This window comes from Schistocerca americana, chromosome 1, assembly GCF_021461395.2.
Source record: "Schistocerca americana isolate TAMUIC-IGC-003095 chromosome 1, iqSchAmer2.1, whole genome shotgun sequence".
In the NCBI taxonomy this organism is placed as follows: Eukaryota; Metazoa; Arthropoda; class Insecta; order Orthoptera; family Acrididae; genus Schistocerca; species Schistocerca americana.
The window spans coordinates 1,075,534,599-1,075,558,421 of record NC_060119.1 but is presented as its reverse complement, the minus strand read 5'-3'; the positions used below and the strand labels follow the sequence as shown (position 1 = coordinate 1,075,558,421).

Below are 23,823 nucleotides of genomic sequence, written 5' to 3'. Positions count from 1 at the left end.
GTAGAGATGTCACAAATTGAGTACATTACTAACTTATGCTTCTACTCAGCGCAACACTACACTGGAAAGGCAGGCAACGTTCGGCAATCACTTTTCTGTTGCAAGTAGTTATCACTGACGTTAAGTGTCACCAGAAATCAGTGTGTGGGGTTGATTTCAAGATAAAACCAGTGGGCCGCATATAGAAGCAAAGTAAAAATGTGTGTTCAGGTTGAGACCACTAGACCGGAAGGAGTTAAAATGATCCAATAGCACTTGTGCAACCTGCTCCGGTACTGTACGCTATCCTAAAAGGTATCCCACACCAAATATGTTACTCAGGCCCGAGTACTTGGTGACAGTTTATTGCTAGTTTCGTACCTGCCTACTGTGCTTTCCTGTTTTTATTCTTCATTATCTGAAATGTTGTGGTTTGCAGCTCGTATGGCACTACAATATTCATCCTGCCAATTACCAAATTAATAATAAGTTGATTTTATGCATTGGACAGGGCTGTAGAATATCTTCTTACTTGGCTCACTTTGGATGCGATTATCGAAACATTTCGAATCGACTGTAGAGTGTACGTGGTGGGAGATTCCGCCAAAAATGAAACAGAACCGCAGGACAAGAGCTTCATGTAATGGGAATTTACATGAAAATCTTGTAGATATTACTAATGAGGCGCATATAGTGGAAAGGTGTGATGACATTATTTTCTGATCTATCTTTGGAATGCATTAATATAATCACTTTCATTCATGTTATGTGAATAATCTTAAATTTCAATTAGAAGTCTTGGCCTTAGTGATACCTGTTACACTGAGTTGTTATTAACTATGCTCGTACGTATGACTGAATTGAAAATTGTTTGAACATAACAGGTAATTTCATTTTTTGTAGGGCTCGTGTGAAAAGGCGGAAAACCTGTACTGGTAGTGTTTCGCAAAACAGCTCGAGCAGTGTGAATGAAACATGGTCAGCTATTAATTCGATGGGACAGGACATTCTGGAAGAAATGGGAGTCGGTGAACTTACAGAAGACCCAAATAGTGACTCCAGCCAAGCCCCTAAGGTGTGTACGAACGTCACAATCAGTAAACTTGAGTATTATAGACTTGGCCTTAGAACGTTGTATAACATGTTGATTGATCATACTTTCAGCAAAATACAGTTCTTACTGTTAGACTAAAGATTAGCTGTGTGGCAATGATGTAACGTTATAAGCGAATAGTGGATTGCGTGGTTTATTTTGAAAGTTATCGATAGTCATTTTTCAGCTGCAGTTCGAAGTTTCATTTGGTAAATTCCTTCTTATAAATTGAGGGCGTTATGGCCGTGTACCAATGATCTCTCGGCGTTTTACATGTGACAGCGAATGTCGTTCGCATAGAAACATGTAGTGAAGTACTGTGAGAAAAGTGTCAGCGTTGTTAAACCTTGTAACCTCCTGCTTGTTACCGTTGATTTTCATGCATTTTAAAGTAAAAGAGTGTATTTTACAGATTCTCCATCACTTTTAAAATGCATGCATATAGGTCGTAAATCGGTAGGGGCTACTACGTATCATTTCAAATGTGCAGTCGAGCCCACTGACCAACAGGTGGGATCTTGTAATTCAGTACTTAAGTTACCCTAAAATTATGTACATAAGCGATTTGTGTTGAGGACATCTCTTGTAATGTGTGTGCCGCAGGATAGAAATGTTAATGTTTTTCATCACTACTTTTGTTATGTTCAGTGTGACCCACTAAACAGAAGTAATAGCTGTACTGTATGGATTAAGCAGGACTTGTTGATTGCTCTGTCAGTCTATAAATTGAAGGTGGTTTTGATGTCTGCCACTTTCTGCTCATCATACCGTTCCCACCCTTCAAACACTGAGCACATATCACTTATTAAATGATGAGAATGCCAGTTATGTATAGTCCTACTAGTATGTTGGCTGCCCATTGCATGTCTTATCTTGCAGCGCAGTGCCATCCTGATTACAACATTAAAGAGCTTGACTAGACTCAGATAAACATTCATGTTACATGTGCTGATGAATAGTTCAGTAACCAACGTATCCTGTTAGACTAGGAAGCGAGTATTTGGATCGCCAGGTTTCTTAATTGTATCCTGGTTATAATTTTACTTTTGAACCATTAAAATCAAAAGATGTGACAGAGCTGGTAAACTTTCATCATAGACAGCTTATTGCCGAGCTTTGCTAATCAGTTACATTAATGTTGCAATGTGTCTGCTTGTGACAGCAATGGCTCAGCAATAGCCACAGCTAGGTCATAATTTTAAGCAAGTGATTTAGAAATCTTGAATCTGCTTGCTTTAATATAATCATAATGAAGTGTGCATGATGTATAATCTATAACACATTAATTCCAATTACGTAACATAGAAGCAAGGTAAATGTTGTGTGTGTCCTGTTCTATCATTGTTTGCCTGCATGTATGTCACACCTCACAATACTTCAGACCAAAGCTGACAACTGGTACCACTAGTGTCATGTGAGTCTGATTTAATAAGCAGTGTAGTGAATAAGGCATTATGCAATAGTGTGTGTGGTGGTAGTGTCCCATCACCTTTTCCTGAAATCTTGGTTTGGTGAAACTGATAATGTAGCTGTAGGTCTAGGTTTCATTGTAAGGTGAGGTTGCTAGAGATTTGTCAAAGCCAACAAATGTGAATGTGAGATAAAGGGACATTCTGTAGTGGCTCGTTACGTTTTGAAATCAGTGTTTTATTAGGTTGACTTATCAATGTATAAACCCCTATTTTATTTTTTAAATAATCATTGTAAACTGTTATTCAGGCAAAGATGTTGAAGTGTTATTTAAGCAGGAAAGAGCATTTAAATTAAAGAATAAGAATGTGATTTATGTTGTGACTCATGTTACAAATTTGGGACATCCTATTCCTAATGTGCATTTTAGGTCAAGTGTCTTCAGACTATTGGGAGTATGGATCTGGTTTTATCACAAAAAATACACATTAGATTGGCATTCAAATGTCAGGTACTAATTTCTAAAAGTATTTATACCATGTGAAATATTGTAATAGATTGAAAAAAGTGCATGACTCAATGATACGTGACTCATGTTACTTGCTACTTTTTGTTGGAAAAACTTTTCCTGCAAGTAGAGAAATGAAACTGACATGTGCCAAATAAGGTAAACTTAACATTTCACTTTTCAAGCACTATGAAAAATTATAAGAACTTCACATCTTAGATAATGAACTGTAAATTCAATTAGTCAGAACTGAGAATATCCCCTTGCATTGACATCAAGTGGATTAATTTTCTTTATAATTTCATCACATTTACAGGCTATTTCCAATAGTGACCAGCACACTCCATTGCACTGATTAAGTACGAATTTCCAAAGACTGCGCATACTTTTCCAGCATTGAATTTACTGTCATATCCTACTTTGCACAAGTCTCCAATTTTCCCACTTTCTATAGTTTGTTCAGTATGATCTGCAGGAGCAAAATTCTTTGGAGACAGCAGATATGTTTGTAGTACAGTGAATGCTTTTTATGTTTGGTACTGATGGTGCTGAAAATATTTGAGCCAGATTAAGTTTCACATTGATTCCTTGAATTTCATCAAGACACATGAAAAGCCTGCATAGTTGTGGTACCTGCAGCTACATGAGTGAAAGTTGATGCATTACCTACTGTGAATTTTAGCTTTTTTTACTGCATTCCTCACAAGCCGTTATGCAACTGCACCAATTCCATCTAAGGCTTTTTTTACCATGGGATGTAGTAAATAAGTTCCAATAGATTTCCACATTATGAAATGATTGAAATTGAGGTACAGCAGCAATAATATATTTGTTTTTAAATTGGCAGGTCCCTCTGACCAGATTGAAACTACCTTCATAGTTTCAGGTATAGTTGACAGTACCTTGCTAATGTAAGCAATTGTAGCACTCGAGCCATGGCTTTATCCAGAGCACTAAGTGACTTATAGGGTGACAAACTTGCATAAGCCACATTACACTTTTAATTTTCTGTTTTTACAGTATTGGTTGAAATTGGGAAATTTGTAGTAGTGGTAGTAGTTACTCATTCACATTAAGAAGTAAATTACTGAACAAGATAACTTTCTCTAATATCTCTTGGTCTAAAAACTTAATTAGCATACACGAAAGTTCATGCTGTTGTATTATATTGTTTACTCCAACCTATAGTTTACCTACTTCAGTTTATACTCTTTATCCAATAGATTAGGGTATGTGACAGTAATATAAATGATATGCTAATTCTTACCTGCCAGTTAATTGAAATGAAAGTCCAAAATCTCCAATTACTCACTCTCTCTTCACATGAAAAACATTCGATATTATATGAAGGGCTACAAATTATGGAGGGAAAGCAATAATGAGTGACAAACCAGTTACCATACAGTAAAAAGTCCAGCCTCTACAAGATTATATATAAAGTACCAAATTTTAAACATTTAAATATTGTATGTACTCCTTTACGTGGAATATCCCTAAAAGTTCTGGCAATACTGATCTGTAATCCAGCTTGCTCTTTGTTTGTTAGAAATTTAATGCAGTTTTCATTCTGAAAACTGAAGCTGCAATGTAATTTCAGAATCTGTATTACATAATAGGAAAATCTGAATATTTTGATAGGAATTATGTACATACATTACAAATCACCAAAGAAAAATGTGTGGGGGAATGGGCACTATGTAAATTCTATTGACCTCGTGATCAATGTTTCTTAGCCATGTTATACCCAATTTCTAGCCCAATCAAGCCCTGCTCCATACCACATGATTAAAGGATCCCTTTTGAGGTTCAAGTAAACAAAGGTTTCAGAAATGAGTATGCAACATTTCCATATCCTTCAAAATAAAAAATAATGTTGAAACTCTGTGATTTAGCTGGTGTCATTAAATTTACTAGTTACTTGGTTTGTTTGCTGAATGTTTTAGTTGCTGCCAGTGTAAGGAACTGAAGTTACCTAAAGTTCCTTCTCATTCCAGGGAGCTCTGTGTGGTGTCAGAGTTAATGTTTGAGGAGCAAATAGGAGAGGCTCCTGGTTTGAGCAATCTCAGTTGGCTTGTGTAATATTCTGTTGTTTACTTACAGTTGGTGCTATCAGTATCCTCTTTGGCGGCATGCACTAGATTGGTATGATTGGTGTGTTGGGCTGGTATTCATTTTGCCATGAAGTGTGTAGTTAGTTTTTAACGTAAAGGGGGGGGGGGTCTTTCTGAGGGCTGTGGGTAGAAATAAATGAATCTGTGTGGTAAAGTGTGGAGGAGGAGGGGGGGGGGGGGGGGGAGAGAGAGAGAGAGAGAGAGAGAGAGAGCGCGCGCGCGCGCATCTTTTTTGTAATTTATGTTCATTCAGTTTGATATTACTTTGAACATATTTATTGGTTTATATTAGTGTGGTCTGGTGGCATTAGTTTGTGGGGGTGGTTGTATTGTGGTTTTTGGTTGAGTTACATAGGTCAAGTGAATTTTGCAGTACCGCGTTTTTAGGTTGTATAGGTATTAATGATATCAGAGGCTGTATAGCTGAAGCAAACTATTTGATTACAGTTGTTTGTCATTTGCATTTTTGGTTGGTTTAGGTTTGAAGGATTTAATATGCATTATTTTTTGGTTCATTCTTGTTTTGGAATAGGGTCATTTTTATTGTAGTATGTTTAGTTTGCCCCCTCCTATTATACCCTATTTTCTGTTGTCCCATTAGTTTCATTTTGTTGCTCAAGTGTGTTTTTTGTTTATTCACGAATGTAATGCGTGGTGATGGGTTGCCATATTGGATATGCTAAACTTATGCTTGGCCACTATCTTTACATCACTGGTCAAAGCAAGCAGATGGAAAAGGTACTTTTGGTAATCCCTAAAGTCCTGCTTTCATCTTGTGGAGCCCAATACTGCAGCAACAGGTGGGAGTTGTTGATAGGTGGACAGTAGGGCCAGGAAACAGTGTGTTAAACCTACAATTTTGGCTTTAGCTTGTTCATTTGTAATCTTCCATCCCAATTTTTATATGCTGGATATGTTCTACCAGGAAGTTCTAAACCGTAAATTCTCGCTGGTGGTGATACCATTATTCCATTATTTTGCAACATGGCAACTTTTGTAGCCTTATGGTAACATTTCTATGAATGTTGTAATTCAGTTAAGATTATTTTAACCATTGAAGTATTGGTACCTCTGTGGAGGATAAGTCAGTTTATGGTTGACACATTTTATTGAAGCCTTCAGGCATTAAAAACTTGAAAATATCTGGCCACAGTAGTAAAATAAGGGGTTTTCAGTGGGGACATAAATAAGTGTAGCATATGCAATGAATATTTTAAAATATTGTCACACATTTCTTGGCTTTTCAAACTTAACAAAACAGCAGCCTTCCACCCTATGTAGACGTCGAGTTATGCTAAAGACAAGCATTACCCAACATTTTTTTAAAAAATGTATCTTGTTGTTAAACACTTGTTGTTAAACACTTGTTGTTAAACACTTGTTGTTAAACACTTGTTGTTAAACACTTGTTGTTAAACACTTGTTGTTAAACACTTGTTGTTAAACACTTGTTGTTAAACACTTGTTGTTAAACACTTGTTGTTAAACACTTGTTGTTAAACACTTGTTGTTAAACACTTGTTGTTAAACACTTGTTGTTAAACACTTGTTGTTAAACACTTGTTGTTAAACACTTGTTGTTAAACACTTGTTGTTAAACACTTGTTGTTAAACACTTGTTGTTAAACACTTGTTGTTAAACACTTGTTGTTAAACACTTGTTGTTAAACACTTGTTGTTAAACACTTGTTGTTAAACACTTGTTGTTAAACACTTGTTGTTCTTTCCAAATTTGTGTTCTAACCTAACTTACACCCTGGACTACAGCACAGATAATTGTCACAACAACAGAACCAACATTATCACTTGCCGAAGCAGATTGGCAGTATCTCAGCATTCTCTACAGCTTTTTCCTAAACTTATTTTCTTATTGTGATCTTTAATTGGCATGTCTTATCTAACATAGCTGAATCATGGTTCTGTTGGTAGTCTAATAAGAGAAGTACTGATAATGCAGTGAGTGGTGGACAAAGTACAGTGCAAGAAAACAGTTCTGAAGTTCCTGCACATAGCAAAAAAGTGTGCACCATGGACGAAGTTAAAACTGACGATGATGGTGCCATTTCCAGTGACTTCTTTCTCTATCGAAGAGCTCGGTCTTCTGCCATTGAAGGTGAAGGTAAGGTCCTCAAAAGTACTAGTAAAATTAGAATAGCTGATTCACAAATTGTCACAATTAATGTATAGTTTATCTAAATAGAAACAATTTTACATTTTGTTTTGCATCATTGCTAGTTAAGTTTCTTGTATGTATTTGCATTACTATATGAAGCTTTAGGTATTCGTTTGTGGGAGGAGGCACAGGGCAGATTTGTCATGGGCAAAAATATTTGAACACAAATAAATTTTCGTACTGAGTTACGCTATTTCACATGTAGTAAATAGAGCAAAATGCAATGTGACTGACAGATAAGATACCCTTGACGAGGGGAGGTTTATTACTTAGTCAGCCAAAGCCACTATAGTCATATGTATTAAAATTGTAGTGATCAACTGCAGAACTGACAGTGTCAGGGTTTGAAGGGCTCCTAGAAAGCAGTGGAGCTCACATATGGGAGGTGGTTTGATAAGTCTGGTAAAAATGCTAGAAAAATGTTTGTCATGAACTCACTTTCTTGACATAGTCTCCTTTGGGTGATACACACTTGTTCCAGTGATTCTAATGCCCACTGGAAAAACAGGTTCTGTCAAGCTGTGCAAAATACTCGTGACTGCAATTATCGTTCCTTCATTTGTTGAAAATTTCTTCCGAGCAAGGGAGAATTTAAAGTTAGGGAACAGGAAGGAGTCACTTGGAGCTAAGTCTGGTGAATAGAGTAGATAAGGAACCAATTCAAAGCCTAACTCGAGAACTTTCACCATTAGTTCTGTGTGGGATGGTGCATTACCCTGGTGAAATAGCACCTTTCCTCACACCAACCTTTCTTTGAAAAAGTTTGATGACCCAATGATGATGCATGAAAGGATCCAGTTATGATTCTGCTTTTTTTCTGAGTAATTTGTGAGGATTATTCCATGGGAATCTCTAAAAAAACTGTAGCCATCATATTGGCAGCTGACAAAATTGTCTTTGCCTTCTTCGGTGAACTTCCACTAGCCTTTGACCATTGTTTTGGGTGCTGTTTTGACTCTGGCGTGTAATAGTGGATCCAGATTTCATCAACGATCACAAATTGGCAGAAAAACGTTCATGCATTGCGATTAAACATTGCCTGGCGTGTTGAGATGCTATGCCAGATGTGCTTCTAGTCGACTGAGAAATTGTGGCAGCCACCCCTCCCACAGCTTCACAGCCAATTCTCCACGCAGAATATTATGCGCTTGCTCATTTGAGGTGCCTATAGTCTCGGCAATAATTATTTGACAGTCTTGCATTACCATATCGTGGATTTTAATGATTCCCTTCGTGTGACCTCAGTTGGACAACTGGAATGCACTTCGGCTTAGGTGTTCGTACAACCATGTTTAGATTCATTTATCCAAAGTAAATGGTCTTAAATGATGGTATAGTCCCTGTGAACTTGATACAGTTCTGTTTTGATTTGTGCAGCAGACCAATTCTTAAAAATATTTAATAACAACACGAAAGTAGGTTTTCTCCATTTTCTATCACAGTCAACACACCAAACAATTCAGATGGCTATCAACAATAAAGTGTGTATTACAGTGTTGAAATTCTTTGTACGATCCTTGGAATAATCAAGCTTGCTTACCATGAAGGTGCTACAATAACACTCCATTATTTCATGGAAATTTTTCAGATTTATTAAACCACTCTTGTACTAGGTACAGGAAACGGGTTAGAACCTGAAATACATGACAGTGGTATTTTGGGGGAAGCTTACACATATATTGAATAGATAAACTATTATGTGATCAAAAGTATCCAGACATCCCAAAAATATACGTTTTTCATATTGAGTGCATTGTGCTGCCACCTACTGCCATGTACTCCATATCAGTGACCTCAGTAGTCATCAGACATAGTGAGAGAGCAGAATGGGGTGCTCTGCGGAACTCACGGGCTTCGAACATGGTCAGGCGATAGGGTGTCATGTCTGTATGTGAGATTTCCACTCTCCTAAACATCCCTAGATCAAATGTTTCCAATGTGGTAGTGAAGTGCAAATGCGGAGGACATGTACAGCACAAAAGCGTACAGGCCGACCTCATCTGTTGACTGACACTGCTGACAGTTGAAGAGGTTTGTAATGTGTTATAGGCAGACATCTATCCAGACCGTCGCACAGGAATTCCAAGCTGCGTCAGGATCCACTGCAAATACTATGACAGTTGTGCGGGAGGTGATAAAACTTTGATTTCACGGTCGAGCGGCTGCTCATAACCCACACATCACGCTGGTAAATGCCAAACGATGTCTCGCTTTGTGTAAGGAGTGTAAACATTGGATGACTGAACAGTGGAAAAACATTGTGTGGATTGACGAATCACGATACACAATGTGGTGATCTGACGGCAGGGTGTGGGTATGGAAAATGCCCAATGAACGTCATCTGCCAGCTTGTGTAGTGCCAGCAGTAAATTCGGCAGTGGTGGTGTTATGGTATATTCGTGTTTTTCATGGAGGGGGTTGCACCCCTTGTTTTGCATGGCACTATCACAGCAGAGGCCTACATCGATGTTTTAAGCACCTTCTTGCTTCCCACTGTTAAAGAGCAATTCGGGGATGGCGATTGCATCTTTTAACTTCATCGAGCACCTGTTCATAATACACAGCCTGTGGCGTAGCGGTTACACGACAATAACATCCCTGTAATGGACTGGCCTGCACAGAGTCCTGACCTGAATCCCATAGACCACCTTTGGAACACCAACTTCGTGTCAGGCCTCGCCGACCGACGTAGATACCTCTCCTAAGTGCAGCACTCGGTGAAGAATGGACTGCTAGTCCCCAGAAACCTTCCAGCACATGATTGAACGTATGCCTGTGAGAGTGGAAGCTGTCATCAAGGCTAAGGTTTGGCCAACACCATATTGAATTCCAGCATTACCAATGGAGGGAGCCACAAACTTGTAAGTAATCTTCAGCTAGGTGTCCAGATACTTTTGATCACATAGTGTAGGCTAATGGTAAATGGAGGTGGTGTTCGTCACAGTAGTCAACACCACTGACAAGGGAACCTCCCCATCGGACCCCCTTCAGATTTAGTTATAAGTTGTAAGCAAAATATACAAACTGAGTAGTCCATGCACAAGATAGGCAACATCAAGGAGAGTGTGAGCTCAGAAGTGCCGTGGTCCCGTGGTTAGTGTGAGCAGCTGCAGAACGAGAGGTCCTTGGTTCAAGTCTTCTCTCAAGTGAAAAGTTTAATTTTTTATTTTCAGACAATTATCAAAGTATACAGAGAATGACAATAAGAATGTTCAAATTTGACCCATGGGAGAGTGTCCAGAGATGTTCAGGAAACTGAACTGGCAAACTCTTTAAGATAGATGCAAACTATTCTGAGAGAGACTACTTACAAAGTTTCAAGAATTACCTTTAAATGACAACCATAGGAATATACTATGTTGCTCTTGTAGGGATCATGAGAACAAGATTAGATTGAGTGAGGTGGTGCAGTAGTTAGCACTGAACTCTCACTTTGGACTGCAGTGGTTCAAATCTCCATCCAACCATCCAGATTTAGATTTACATGGTGTCCCTAAATCATGCCATAAAAATGATTATTCCTTTGAAAGGATAAAATTTCCTTACCCATTCTTGAAATATTCTGAGCTTATGCTCTCTCATATGACCTCGATGTTGATGGGATGTTACACCCTAATTGGCAGCAAGTTGTTTAAGAATGTCCCTTCATTGGGGCCCATAAAAAGGTTAGTACAAAAGGAACCATCCTGATATCCATAGCATATCTCTGCTGGATCTGTAGGTGTGGCTCTCAAATGTGAAGTTGTTAGAGTAAGTATGAGTTGGCTGAGTAATAAGATATTGTAGACACACTTCTGGGTGGGTATTGACTGAGTCAGTATTTTAGGGTTGAAAGGCCATGTGTATGTGGGATATTAGTTTGGGTTGCATCAGCAGTGACTGTGATGGACCACAGATGTGTAGGGAAGTAGGAATGGGCTTGACATTCCAGTAAGTGTTTGGTGTCTTAGGTAGGATGGAAGGTGCTAAGCTACCAGGACTGAGAGCAAAATTGTGCAAAATCTTTATGAATAATGAGTACAGGAAAGATTTTCATTATTCATAAATAATAAGAAAGAACATTTACTTCAACTGTTTTTTGTTTTAACTAACATCTAGTATCATGTATATGTATAGTGTTGACTAGTGAGTGTATGAACTGAAAGTTGCTCTTCAATATGTCAACCAAGTCATGAGAATGATCACTGCAATGAGCCATTATTTTGGTCAGTATGTTTTAGGACAAGTTATCATGCCACACATCAGAATACCACTGACAAATTTAACATCCTCTCTGGAGTTCTGTGGTGTAAAACAGCAGAGATTGAGATTTTTGTGTGAAAATGTTTCTTGCACTAATTCTTTGATTTATAAAACAAGTGTATTTTTGTTACCTTCAGATTAGTTGTCAGAGCAATTCTTTTTTCCTCTTTTTAATGTTTAATCACAGTTCGTCTTGGTAAGATCAGCCATTGCATGTCTTACCCTGAGAGTATAGGTGCAGCTATGCTGTATTGTGGAGGGGTGACTACAATCCAGGGTGGCAGACGGTAGAGGTTTGAGGTGGCATAGGAAGTCGGTGAAGGCCCAGAGACACTCATCTGTTGGGCATGTGGAGAGCCAAATGATCAGTGAGGTGGCAACCAGCCAGCTGACTGCACATATGCACCAAACTTTACTGATGTCTGTGCTCAGTGTGTTACAGGTGATCCTGTTGTGTTAGTGGCACACAAAGACAGTTGGGAATCTTGCTGTGGTAGACAGTTCTGCAATGTATGTCTGCTTCCCAGTGCCCGCAATGACAAAGATAACTGCCATGTATGGGATATATCGTTGAGCCCTGGAAGGGAGTGCAGTTTGATGATGGGCTGAGCCTGGAATGGCCTGCTGCACTGTGGTTTTAAGTGTGGAAGATGGACTTAGTGCAGGAAGCTGGTACAACAGTGGAGACCGGAATTTGCAACTTCTGCTGGTGACTCTGTGTGGTCTCTTTATCTGACAGTCCCCATATCCTGTAGAAATGCTGGGCTGTGAATGAAATTGCTAACAAGATAACAGCTATTTATACAAGTTAGCAACATGGGAGCTTTGCCAATGTGCTGCTTCTAGTCATGTTCTCAGCAGCACCCATGAAACCCAGTGGAAAAGAAATCCCTTCCTTTACTGTGAGAAATGTACATTACTGCTGCACTGGCTGGTTGTGCCAAGTGAACCGGGCCCACCTTGCAAAATTTAAACAGCTCTGTTCCTATAAGTGAAAAGACAATACCCTGTGCTTGCTAGCCACCAGTGACTGCTGCAATACTCCACCACATATTCCCACAAATTTGCAGACTGCTTCAAACTGCATATATAAATCATAGATGTTAGAGACCTGAAAATGTCTCTAACTATAGTTTCATTTGACCTGTCAGTTGAGTGCCAGTGTCTCGTCCTTGCCTTTTACAACTGTATCTGGAGCAAGGGTAGGTTTCCATCTCAGAGGCAAGAGAGTGATTTCCCTGGCATCGAAACCAGATAAACTCTCACTTGATATGGACAGCAATTGCCAAATTGGTGTGGTATCTTGAGTCTCAGGATCTTTTGGTTCTGTTCCAGGGTGGTTTTCACAAAGGCTGTTCTAGTGCTGACAGTTTGGTCTGCCTATAGTCCATTATCTGGTCAGCTTTCGCCTGGTATCAACACCATATCACTGTCTTTGACTTGCAAAAGGCTTATGACACCATCGTCAACATAATACTATTTATGTTTCAGAAATGTTTAACATGGTGTATATGCAATGCTGGGCCATGGTGAGGCATGAAATTTCTTGTCGACTGTGATATTAAAATGGAATGCCTCTCTTTCACCTTGTAAGCATAGAACCTAGCTTAACTGGATTGGACATTGTTTGAGGAGTGACTGTTTATTGAAGGAAGGAATAGAAGGAATGGTGGAGGGAAAAAGGGGAAGAGGAAAAAGAAGATATCAAATGCTGGACAATATCAAAGAAGGCAATATTCAGAAATGAAGACTGGCTATGGACAGACAAAAGTGGAAGAGACTTAACCCATGACAAGACCTGCCGTAAGGCTGAATACCGTACTACTACTACTACTACTACTACTACTACGACACCAAATTGTGTATGGGTTCCTGGGTTTGATTCCCGGTGGGGTCAGGGATTTTCACCTGCCTCGAGATGACTGGGTGTTTGTGTTGTCTTCATCATTCATGGAAGTGCTGAGATTGGACTGAGCAAAAGTTGGGAATTTGTACGACCACTGATAACGGCACCACTGTGCGCCCCACAAACCAAACATCAACCAAATGTTGTGATCAGTCTCATTACCATATGTGAGTGGGGTTCCAGCAACCACTCCAATTTTTATCCTGAACTTCTTGCCACACTGTACTTTCTGGGTTCAAGTTGGTGCTTCCCACAATACCCTCCTCTCACCTAAATATATAAGAGAATGTGGTCCTGCAGGCCTTTGTATTGAATATGTCTTATTGAGTGGCTGTCAATGGTCTAGCTGGTGCTGTGGTTTCTGTAGTATTGCTCTCTGTGTCTGCTGATGTTCCTTGCCTTTACTATTGCTTCTCCACTGAGAGGTTACTGAACATGGACTGCAGGGTGCCATATGGTGCCATTGTGAATGCTGGACCCAATCTACCATTGGGGGTCCAACTTGTGCCAGGTGCCTTTCAGCCCAGTCCCATGAACAGCCTATTTGCAGAAGCTGGGATTCTTTCATTATAGGCCAGGTGCCAGCAAATGCTGCTCAACTATGCAGTACACATTTATTGCTTCCCTGAGCAGCTGAACTAGTGCCCTTTTTCCTAGCAGGGAGATCCACTTGTCATAACAATGGCCCAGGACTGCGATCAGTTTGCACAGTGTCTCTGCTCTGAACTGCAACTTTCCTTATTGTTAACCTTGTCATGGAGTGATTGCTGATGCCCAGTGGTGTGCGCCCCAGGTAGGCTACCAGGATGCCGACATTGGAGATACAACTGGATCAGAACTGGATCTTCAGTAGACTCTTCAGTATGTTGTTGGAGGCTTGGAACAGACTGGTGTGCCCTTGTTTCCCGAATAAAATACGAGCAATGAAGGGGAACATGACCATGTGGCAGTATTCCCTTTGTGCTTCTCACAGGGAATCTAGTATCCTGTGTCACCTTTATATTGGTTGCACTTGGCTGACCATGGCTGGCCACATCCTATAGCTGTTGTGATGTCTGTCTGTTGGTGGTCTATATCTTGCCCAACCGCTCCAGTTTGATCACCTTGTGGCAAATTATCATGCTGACACACTGCATCTGATGTTACCGGGTGACTCCAAAGCAGCTGACCTGGTTTTACATTTTACTTGCGAAGGTGGTTTCCAGGCATCCTGGTGAGGTAGGACACACAGGCCTCATCAGCCACTTGATGGCTTGAAAAGATGCCTCTTTGCCTAATCCAAGATGCCCATGGCTACCAATGCTTTGTGGTTCGGACTGGCTCCTGCCTTTCCCATCATTTTAGTTATTTTTATTTTTTACACCTGGCTTTTGTTTACTGTATCATTGTCATTCTCTTTCCTGAGGTTTTATCAACTCGACCATGTTGTTAGTTTTCTTGTGGTAATGGAGAGTGAGGAAACATTGGTTGGATCCAGAGGGTGTGTCTCCCAGTGCATGACATGTCCCAGTGACATCCAGCAGCTTTCTGGTTGGAGCAACTTGCCCACCTTCACCCTGTCGTCCTCAGCTGCTTTCCTCCTCTGGAAACAGCAACGTGAAGCTTCCTCCATGTATTTTACACCTTGTCAGGAGGAATCCTGCAATGAACCTTTTACTGAATGAGAGCTACTTCTGGCCCTCTCTTCTTCCCACTATTCAGCTCCTGGCCCAGATTCCATCCATAACAAATTGCTGAAACACCCCAATCCTCCACAATGACAATATGTCCTCCAGGTGTTTAACCATATTTGGCTCCAGGGCATTTCCCCCTTCAATGGAGACACAGTAATGTGGTTTCTGTCCTTAAGCTTGGCAAGGATCTATTGTCCCTTGATAGTTACTGGCCAGTCAGCCTGCCCAGTGTCGCCTGTAAGTTACTAGAATGGATGGTGGCTCATCTGCTCAATTGAGTCCTTGAATCTTGGGGCCTTTTATCTCCTTACCAGTGTGGCTTTCGGGAGAGATGGTCTCCAACTGATTATCTGCTTCAGCTCGAAATCGTAGTTAGGCAGGTTTTGCCTCATTGCCACCATCTTGTTGCTGTCTTCTTAAATCTTCATAAGGTGTGAGACATAGGTTGGTGCTGTCATATCCCCCTTATGCTGCACGAGTGGAGCCACCTTCCACTTTTTATTTCCCAGTTACTGTCAGACCCGTTGTTGAGAGTTGGGATTGGCACTGTTCTCAGCTCTCAGCAGACCCAGGAGAATGGCATTCCCCAGGACTCTACATTAAGTGTCCTTTTCCTAATGGACTTGTAGCCTTTACCGGACTGGTCACCCCTGCTCTGTATGTGGATTATTTCTGTATTTGGGATAGTTCCCACTCAATGGCTTCAGCAGCACTACAGCTCTAAGGTACCATCTGGCACACTTCCACGTGGACACACTTGCATGCTTCTCAATTCTCTCCCCTTAAGTCAAGGGTGGTGCATTTAACATGCTGCAGTCCATGCTGACTTGGAGCACAAGCTCAATGCCCAGCACCTGGTTGTGATTCCCCAGTTCCGTTTGAGTCTTCTTGACAACAAGCTTACTGGGTTGCCCCATATCAGTCATCTGAAGGTTAACTGTTTTCGTAAACTCAATGTTCCTCACTTCCTTGGCCACACACGGGTTGTCCAACCCATTTCCTCCTACACTAGGCATTAGTTCTCTCTTGTCTGGACTACAGTTGTCAAATTTAAGGATCAGTTGCTCTTATTGGACCTGGTTCACCATAATGGAATCCGTTTAGCCACCAGTGCCTTTCACACTAGCCTTGTCAATAGTCTTCTGGTTGTTGCTGGGATCCCTCCCCTTTAGATTCGACTGTCCCAGCTCCTGTGCTCATATGCCATCACTATCTGCTCTTCCCCTGCTCACCCCTTCTATCCTGTTCTTTTGTGTCTTTGGGCCATTACCCACTTGCTGCCCCCCCCCCCCCCCCCCCCCCCCCCCTCCCTTTGCAGGTCCCGGAGTTTGAATAGGCCTGAGGTATTTCTGCATGACGTAAGAGGGGACTAAAAGGAGTCTCGCACCTTTTGGCCTTTATGTGATGGTCCCCTGTCGGGTTTGACCTCCATCTTTCTAAATTTTGCCGAAGAGCGAGCCCATTGGGCACGTGCGCCTTACATAGTGCATCGTGTCCATCGTACATTGAGATCTTTAGCCCGCTTCTCGTCGTCACATTTCAGTCCAGCTCATTCTCCATCTCTTGGGCGAGGACACCTTCCTGGGAGCATTCTCCACCCTGCACTATGCAGTGTCACTTTCTGTGCTGACAATGACCATGGACTTCTTAGCACCTCATATCCAGCACGGTAGCCAGTCTGTTGTGGCCTTCATGTACCGTGTTGGTTGTAGCCCCCTGACAACACAGGGATCGCTCTACTGAACCTGCGCCGTTAACTCACCTTACATGCCATGGAGTAGATGCCCATCTCCCTGGGGCGTCGAGCCTCCCGGCAATGACCATCTTGCCAGGTGGCCCTTGCTGAGGCTGGGTGGTGCCCATGGGGAGAGCCTCTGTTCAGACTTGGTGGCATCAGGGCGGATGATCGCCATGAAGCATAGTATGTAATCTCTTGCTGGTGGTCCGCCACCAGCAGTCTCTAACTTCAGTGCTAAGAAAATGACCCCAAATCGTTCCCCTCCTTGGCCACACCATGAGAGGAAAACCAGGCTAAGGATGGCTGTGAAGCTTATTCACCCCGGTACCTCATATGTACAAGACTTGATTGGGAATCTTTCATGTCCATGAAGACTCAGTTTCTTGGGGAGCATTTGGAGGACAAGTTTGGGGAGATGGAGGGCTTGTCCAAACTGTGCTATAAAAACAGTATCCTCTGCACAGTCAGGGGCATTACTTGCTGGTGACAAGTTGGGGGATATTTCTGTTACCATCACGCCCCATAAGAACTTAAATATGGTCCAGGGTATGTATTAAATTCCACAGGGACCTTCTTTTGGAATCTGACACCGAGCTGTACGCCAATTTAATTTAGAGCGGTGAGGTGTTCATTTTGCGTGGCGCGTCCATCATGGTCCAGGGGATAATCAGGTTGCCATTGGTGCCTTCATTTGGCCTTCAAGGGTGACACATTGCCCAAGAAGGTCAAGGTGGTGATCTACCGCTGTGACGTCAAGTCATATATCCCTCTCCCAATGCGACGCTTTAAGTGCTGGAAGTTCGGCCATATGTCTTCCCACTGTCAAGATTGTGGACACCCGTCACATCCCAACACGCCATGTGCCCTGACTCCCATCTGTGTCAACTGTGAAGAGCTTCATTCACCTTGCTTGCCAGATTGCACGATTTTACAGAGAGGAAAATCATGGAACATAAGATCCTGGACTGACTGTCCTACACTGAGGTTCAGAGGAAATTTGAGCGCCTACACCCTGTGGCTATGATCTCCTTTTATGCCACCACTACGAGAACAGTTGTTGCCCCATGAGTTCCTCGCATTCCTGTCGCCACTCAGAAACAGAAGACTACACCTGCCCCCTTGATGGTGTGGAGGCACTTCTCTCCGTTGCTCCTGCACCACCTACTTCGGGAGCAACACCCCTCCAACCATCTGGGACATCAGTCCCCACTTCTGAGCCAGAGAAGTGTAAGTCTTCTTCGGCTTCTCTCACTAGGAAGGGGTCCTTTGGGTCACTCCCTTACCAGTTTCCTCCTAGTGGGAAAGGTAACACCTGCTAGTGGCTGAAGAGCCCAAAAGCAGCTGGGTGTAGGGCTTAACACTCATCCTTAGTCCTGGAGACAGTCAGTGAAGTCCTCCCAGCCAGGGAAACCCAAGGAGCAGTGAGAGAAATCCAAAAAGGAGGTCCCAAAGACCAAGGGAATTGCGATGGCACCCACACCACTGCTTCCTACAAGCTCTGCATCTGTTGATGAGGTGGAGATGCTGGCATCCTCTGAGGGCCTAGATCTCGCTGGAACCTCAGCCACATGGGATATAGACTGCTCAGGCAAAAAGTCAGTGGCAGCAGGTGACCCTGACGTCTAAACTGCCTCATTGAATGCTCCATGCCTTCCCAGTCTCATGATATCATCCTCCAGTGGAATTGGGGTGGTTTTTTTCCACCGCCTGGCTGACCTGTGGCAGCTGTTAAGCTTTATACCTGCTTTCTGCATTGTCCACCACAAAATCTGGTTCCCGGCAATGCGGACCCCTGCCCTCCGTGGCTATAAGGGAGACTACAGGAACTGTAGCAACTATAATAGTGTCAGGTGGAGTTTGCGTTTGTCCTAAACTCAGTCTGTAGTGAAACTGTACCCCTTCAAACCCCTCTTGAAGCTGTGGCTGTCAGAATAAGAATGACATAGGAAATAACTGTCTACAATGTGTATCTTCCTCCAGATGGTGCAGTATCCCTGAATGTATTAGCTGCACTGATTGCTCAATTCCCAAAACCTTTCCTGCTTTTGGGAGATGTTAACACTCATAACCCCCTTGTGGGGTGGCACCATGCTTGCTGGCCAAGGCAGAGATGTCGAAACTTTACTGTCTGTTTGACCTCTGCCTCTTAAATACTGGGGCCAACACACATTTCAGTGTGTCTCATGGTAGGTACTCAGCCATTTATTTATCAATTTGCAGCCCAGGACTTGTCCCATCTATCCACTGGAGAGCACTTGATGACCTGTGTGGTAGTGACCACTTCCCCATCTTCCTGTCACTGCTCCAGCATCAGGCCCACGGATGCCTGCCCAGATGGGCTTTAAACAAGACGAACTGGGAAACTTAGACCTGCGCTGTCACCGTTGAATCTCCCCACATGATAACATCGATGTGATGGTTGAGGAGGTGACTACAACAATCATTGCTGTCCCAGAAAACACAATCCCTCCCTCTTTAGGGTGCCCCCGGTGAAAGGCAGTCCCTTGGTGGTTGCTGGAAGTCTCTGAAGCAATTAAGGAGTGTCGGCAAACTACAGCAGCATAAGCAGCACTATTCCCTGGAGCACCTCATAGCCTTTAAACAGCTCTACGCCCTTGTTCACCAACTTATCAGATGACGGAAGGAGGAATGTTGGGAGAGATGTCTCGACCATTGGGTGCCATACGTCACCTTCCCAAGTCTGGGCAAAGATCAAATGTTTTCGCGTACCAGACCCCAACAGGTGTTCCTGGTGTTAACAGAAATGGCGTGTTATCTACCGATGCAAACGCAATTGCCAAGCACTTTGCTGAGCACTATACTCGAGCCTCTGTGTCGGAGAATTACTCCCCAGCCTTTCACAATCTCTAATGGCAGCTGGAAGAGGAAATCCTCTCGGTCACTACACGCCACAGTGAATCCTATAACACCTCACTGACAGAGTGGGAGCTCATCAGGGCGCTTGCACGTTGCCCTGACATAGCTCCTGGGCCAGATTGGTTCCATAGTCAGATGATTAAATATCTCTCATCTGACTACAAACGATATCTCCTCATCATCTTTAACCGGATCTGGTGCAATGACGCCTTTCCATTGCAGTGGTGGGAGAGCACCATCATTCTGGTGCTCAAACCCGGTTTACCCACTTGATTGCAGATAGCTATCGGCCCATTGGCCTCACCAACGTTCTTTGTAAGCTGCTGGAGTGTATGGTGTGTCGGCAGTTGGGTTGGGTCCTGGAGTCACATGGCCTACTAGCTCCATGTCAGGGTGGCTTCCACGAGGGTCACTCTACTACTGATAATCTTGTGTCCCTCGAGTCTGCCATCTGAACAGCCTTTTCCAGGTGTCAGCACCTGGATGCTGTATCTTTTGATTTACGAAAAGCTTAAGAAATGACCTGGTGACCTCATATCCTTGCCACATTATAGGAGTAGGGTCTCAGACGCCCGCTCTCTATTATTATCCAATACTTCCTGTTGCTTTGTACTTTGTGTCCAAGTTGGTGCCTCCTGTAGTGCCCCCCTCCCCCACATCCAGGAGAATGGGGTCCTGCAGGGCTCTGTATTGAGTCTTTCTCTATTTTTAGTGGCCATTAATGGTCTAGCAGCAGCTGTAGGCCCGTCCGTCTCATCTTCTCTGTATGCAGATAACTTCTGCATTTCGTACTATCCACCAGTACTGGTGTTGTCGAGTGATGCCTACAGGGAGCCATCCACAAGGCGCATTCATGGTTTCTAGTTCTTGGCCGTAAAGTCGTGTTATGCACTTCTGTCAGCGTTGTACTATTAATCCAGAATAGACACCCTCTCTGGAGCCAGATGTGCAGCTTTACATCAAATCCCTTTTTGCTCAATTGTGAGCTGATCCTTAGGAGGGTGCCCCTCTAATAAAATTTGCACTATCAAGCAGACTCCCACCATGTGGTGGTCTTCCCTTTGCCTCTCCTGGTGGGAATCCACCATCCTCTGTTTTCATATTGGCCACAATAGGTTTACCCATTGTTTCTTACTCTGCAATGAGCTACGCCCCTTCCCCTCCTCCCCCGCCTTTCGTAGTTCTGGGGTTCCCATCATGGTGATCCATATTTTGCTGGACTGCCCCACCTTTTGGCCCTTTGTTCGAAATAGGCTCTCCCACATTCCTTGTCTCAGGTGTTAGTGGATGACCTTTGAATGATTACATCTGTGAAAGTGGTTTGTCCTCTCACTATATGTCCTTGAAGTTTCGTCTGAAACTTGAGTCTGTCAATTAGTGTGGGTGTTAGTTATGGAGACCTTGAACTTGGCTCCACACCAATCTGATTCTCCCCATCTCTTCCGTACATTTTGTTTTGTCTGTTGTACTGTTTTGTTTCCCCTTGTCTTGTGTCTTTTCCTAGTGTTGTCACTGTTATATCGTGGTACGGTGTGGTGTGGGTGTCAGAATGGGTCGGTGCTGGTGCTCCACTGTGTGTAGTGTTTCTAGGGTGCTCCTGCTCTTCCCACTTGCATCCACCTCCCTCCTGTTCTTTCATCTTCCTGTTGCCATGATGTCCATTTCCTCTCTTTGCCTGTTATCCCTTCCTCTTGACTGGATTGCGCTCTTTGTTGTTCCTTCCTTGATTACTGCCATCTTAGATCATGAGACCAATGGCATCTCTCTTTGGTCACCCACCCCACCCCCCTCCCCCCAAATCAAACAGCCTCTTACCCATGTCTCTTTCCTTGCTTCTGTCTCTTTGCTTTATTAATGCTCAGTTTCAATAAGGTTTACCAGAATTTGTCTTCTGTGTCCCTCTTCTGAGTACTCTTCCTAGCTTGACACATTTAAGATGGAGGGACTGATGACCTTGTAGGATGGTCCCTTGAACCCTATCAGTCCAGTCCAGTCCAATTCAATTCTAACATCTGACCGACAGAGAGAAGTGCCACTCTTATGTACTGGGAACTAGTGAGATGATCAGAAAGGACATTTTTATTCCAAGATAATTACATTGAAGTCACCATAATTCATTATGCTCCTGCGGATCTTTCAAAGGACATAACATGTCTTAGTAGGGTATGTGATCACTATGGATGCAATGTGTTTCCAAGCTGGCAACAATGTTGGTAAGGAATTCTTGTGGTAGGGCATTCCATTCCTTCTCCAGTGCAGTAAATTGCTGGCGCGTCATTGATTCATGTAGATTGTTTCTCCCCAACTCGTGCTTGGTGGGATTTGTCAGGGGGAGGAGCAGACCAGTCCATTTGCCAAATATCATTACAAGCCCTCTACCTGTGCAATTCAATGTGGTCACATATTGTCAACCATAAAAATGAAAATACACATTTGAAATGATGCAAAAGAGGAAGAAGCAGTGTGTCACAATAACTTTGAACAGTGAGTGTATGGTGTTCAAAGATTTGGAGGTCAGTATATGTATGCAACATTTTCCCCACATAACATGTGGACTGCCAAGATGTTCATGTTTGACAGTGTTCCAGGGTGCATTGTGTGTTTCTGCCTCACTGTGATGATGTCAAGAATCACTGTGCAGACTGAATCTACTCTTATACTGGAAGAGTACGTAACTCCACTTCTCATTGGTCCAGTCCCTTTGCTCATGGAACCCTTGTAAACAGTGCTGCTGATGTGCAGGTGCGGAGCAAGGAGACGACTGCTGTGCACTCACCATGCCACTGTGGAATGTGAGATTGCATGCCTTGCAGTCTTGTTAAATGTCACAATTGCACCTACTGTTTCACGTGTGTCCTGTCTTGCCTGTTGCCCACTGTAGTGATTATTTGCTGCTGTAGTTGAGTGTGGTTGAGTAACACCTCTCTAGGCAGCAGTGCTTGTGGTTTGAAAGGCTTCCCATGCATGTGAAATAATCCTGTGAGCAGTACCAAACTCCTTGTCACACTTAGTTCTTCCAGTCTCCTGATAATTCTTCCCCATGTGAAATGCTCCGGATGTTGTTGCGAGACCATGTTGTAATGACCTCCACCATCACCACACTGCACCATGAGTGCTTACTGATTGACTCACGTGTCTTTCCCCATTCCTTAAGCTGCATTGAGTTGTGGGCCAGCCCATTTGGCTTTACTATAATGCTGACGTCCAATTTCTTGTGCATGACTAGAAGACTTCTGGCAACATGCCCCCGCACTTTCATTCGTTTCCACAGTGTAATTACTATGTTATGTTACTTTATCTATCTTGTCCTCAAGTTTTGTGGAGCAAAGTATTTCACCACCTTAGTGATTACGGCAAACAGTATCTTGATGGTGTTTAACAGGAATTCCCAAGAAGGAAATTTTCCCTAGTCAGTGGACAGAAAGTGCCATTGTACCAATATTGAAGCCTGATAAGAGACACAATATAAACTGGAAGACAATATGAGCAATCCTGTTAGATTGTTTGCAGATGATGCAGTCATTTATTGTCTAGTAAAGTTGTCAGGGGAACAATTGCAAAATGATTTAGCCACAATACCTGTATGATGCGAAAAGTGGCGATTGACCCTAAATAATGAAGAGTGCAAGGTCATCTACATAAGTACGAAAAGGAAATCATTAAATTTCGATTACACAATAAATTGCACAAATTTAAAGGCTGTTAGTTCAGTTACATACATAAGAATTACAATTATGATTAACTTAAATGATAGATAAAGCTGTTAGGAAGCAAACTAGAGACACTGCCTATGTTTCACATGTCCATCCTCTGCTAGAGTACTACTGTGAAGTAGGGGATCCTTACTAGACTGGATTGACAAAGGACGTCAATAAAGTTCCAAAGAACAGCAGTTTGTTTTGTATCACAGCAAAATGGGGAGTGTGGTCATGAATATGATACACAAGTTTGAGTGGCAATCATTAAAACAAAAGCATTTTTTGCTGCAGAGAGATCTATTTGTGATATTTTAATTTCCAACATTCTCCTCCGAATGCAAAAATATTTTGGTGGCACCCGCCAACATAGGGAGAAATGATCATTGTAATGAAGTAAGAGAAATCAGAGCTAGTG

The 23,823-nt window shown here is 42.6% G+C and overlaps 1 protein-coding gene across 1 annotated transcript in view; it reads left to right on the top strand.

The window, feature by feature from the left end:
• The first annotated feature begins 556 nt into the window (after window positions 1-556).
• LOC124549874 (S-phase kinase-associated protein 2) overlaps window positions 557-23,823 on the top strand; it is a 116,154-nt gene continuing 92,887 nt past the window's right edge. Inside the window, exons 1-3 of the mRNA XM_047125272.1 lie at window positions 557-680; window positions 883-1,054; window positions 7,031-7,220. Of these exons, the coding sequence (XP_046981228.1) occupies window positions 589-680; window positions 883-1,054; window positions 7,031-7,220 (454 nt within the window). The 5' untranslated portion in view covers window positions 557-588. The remainder of the gene's footprint in view (window positions 681-882; window positions 1,055-7,030; window positions 7,221-23,823) is intronic.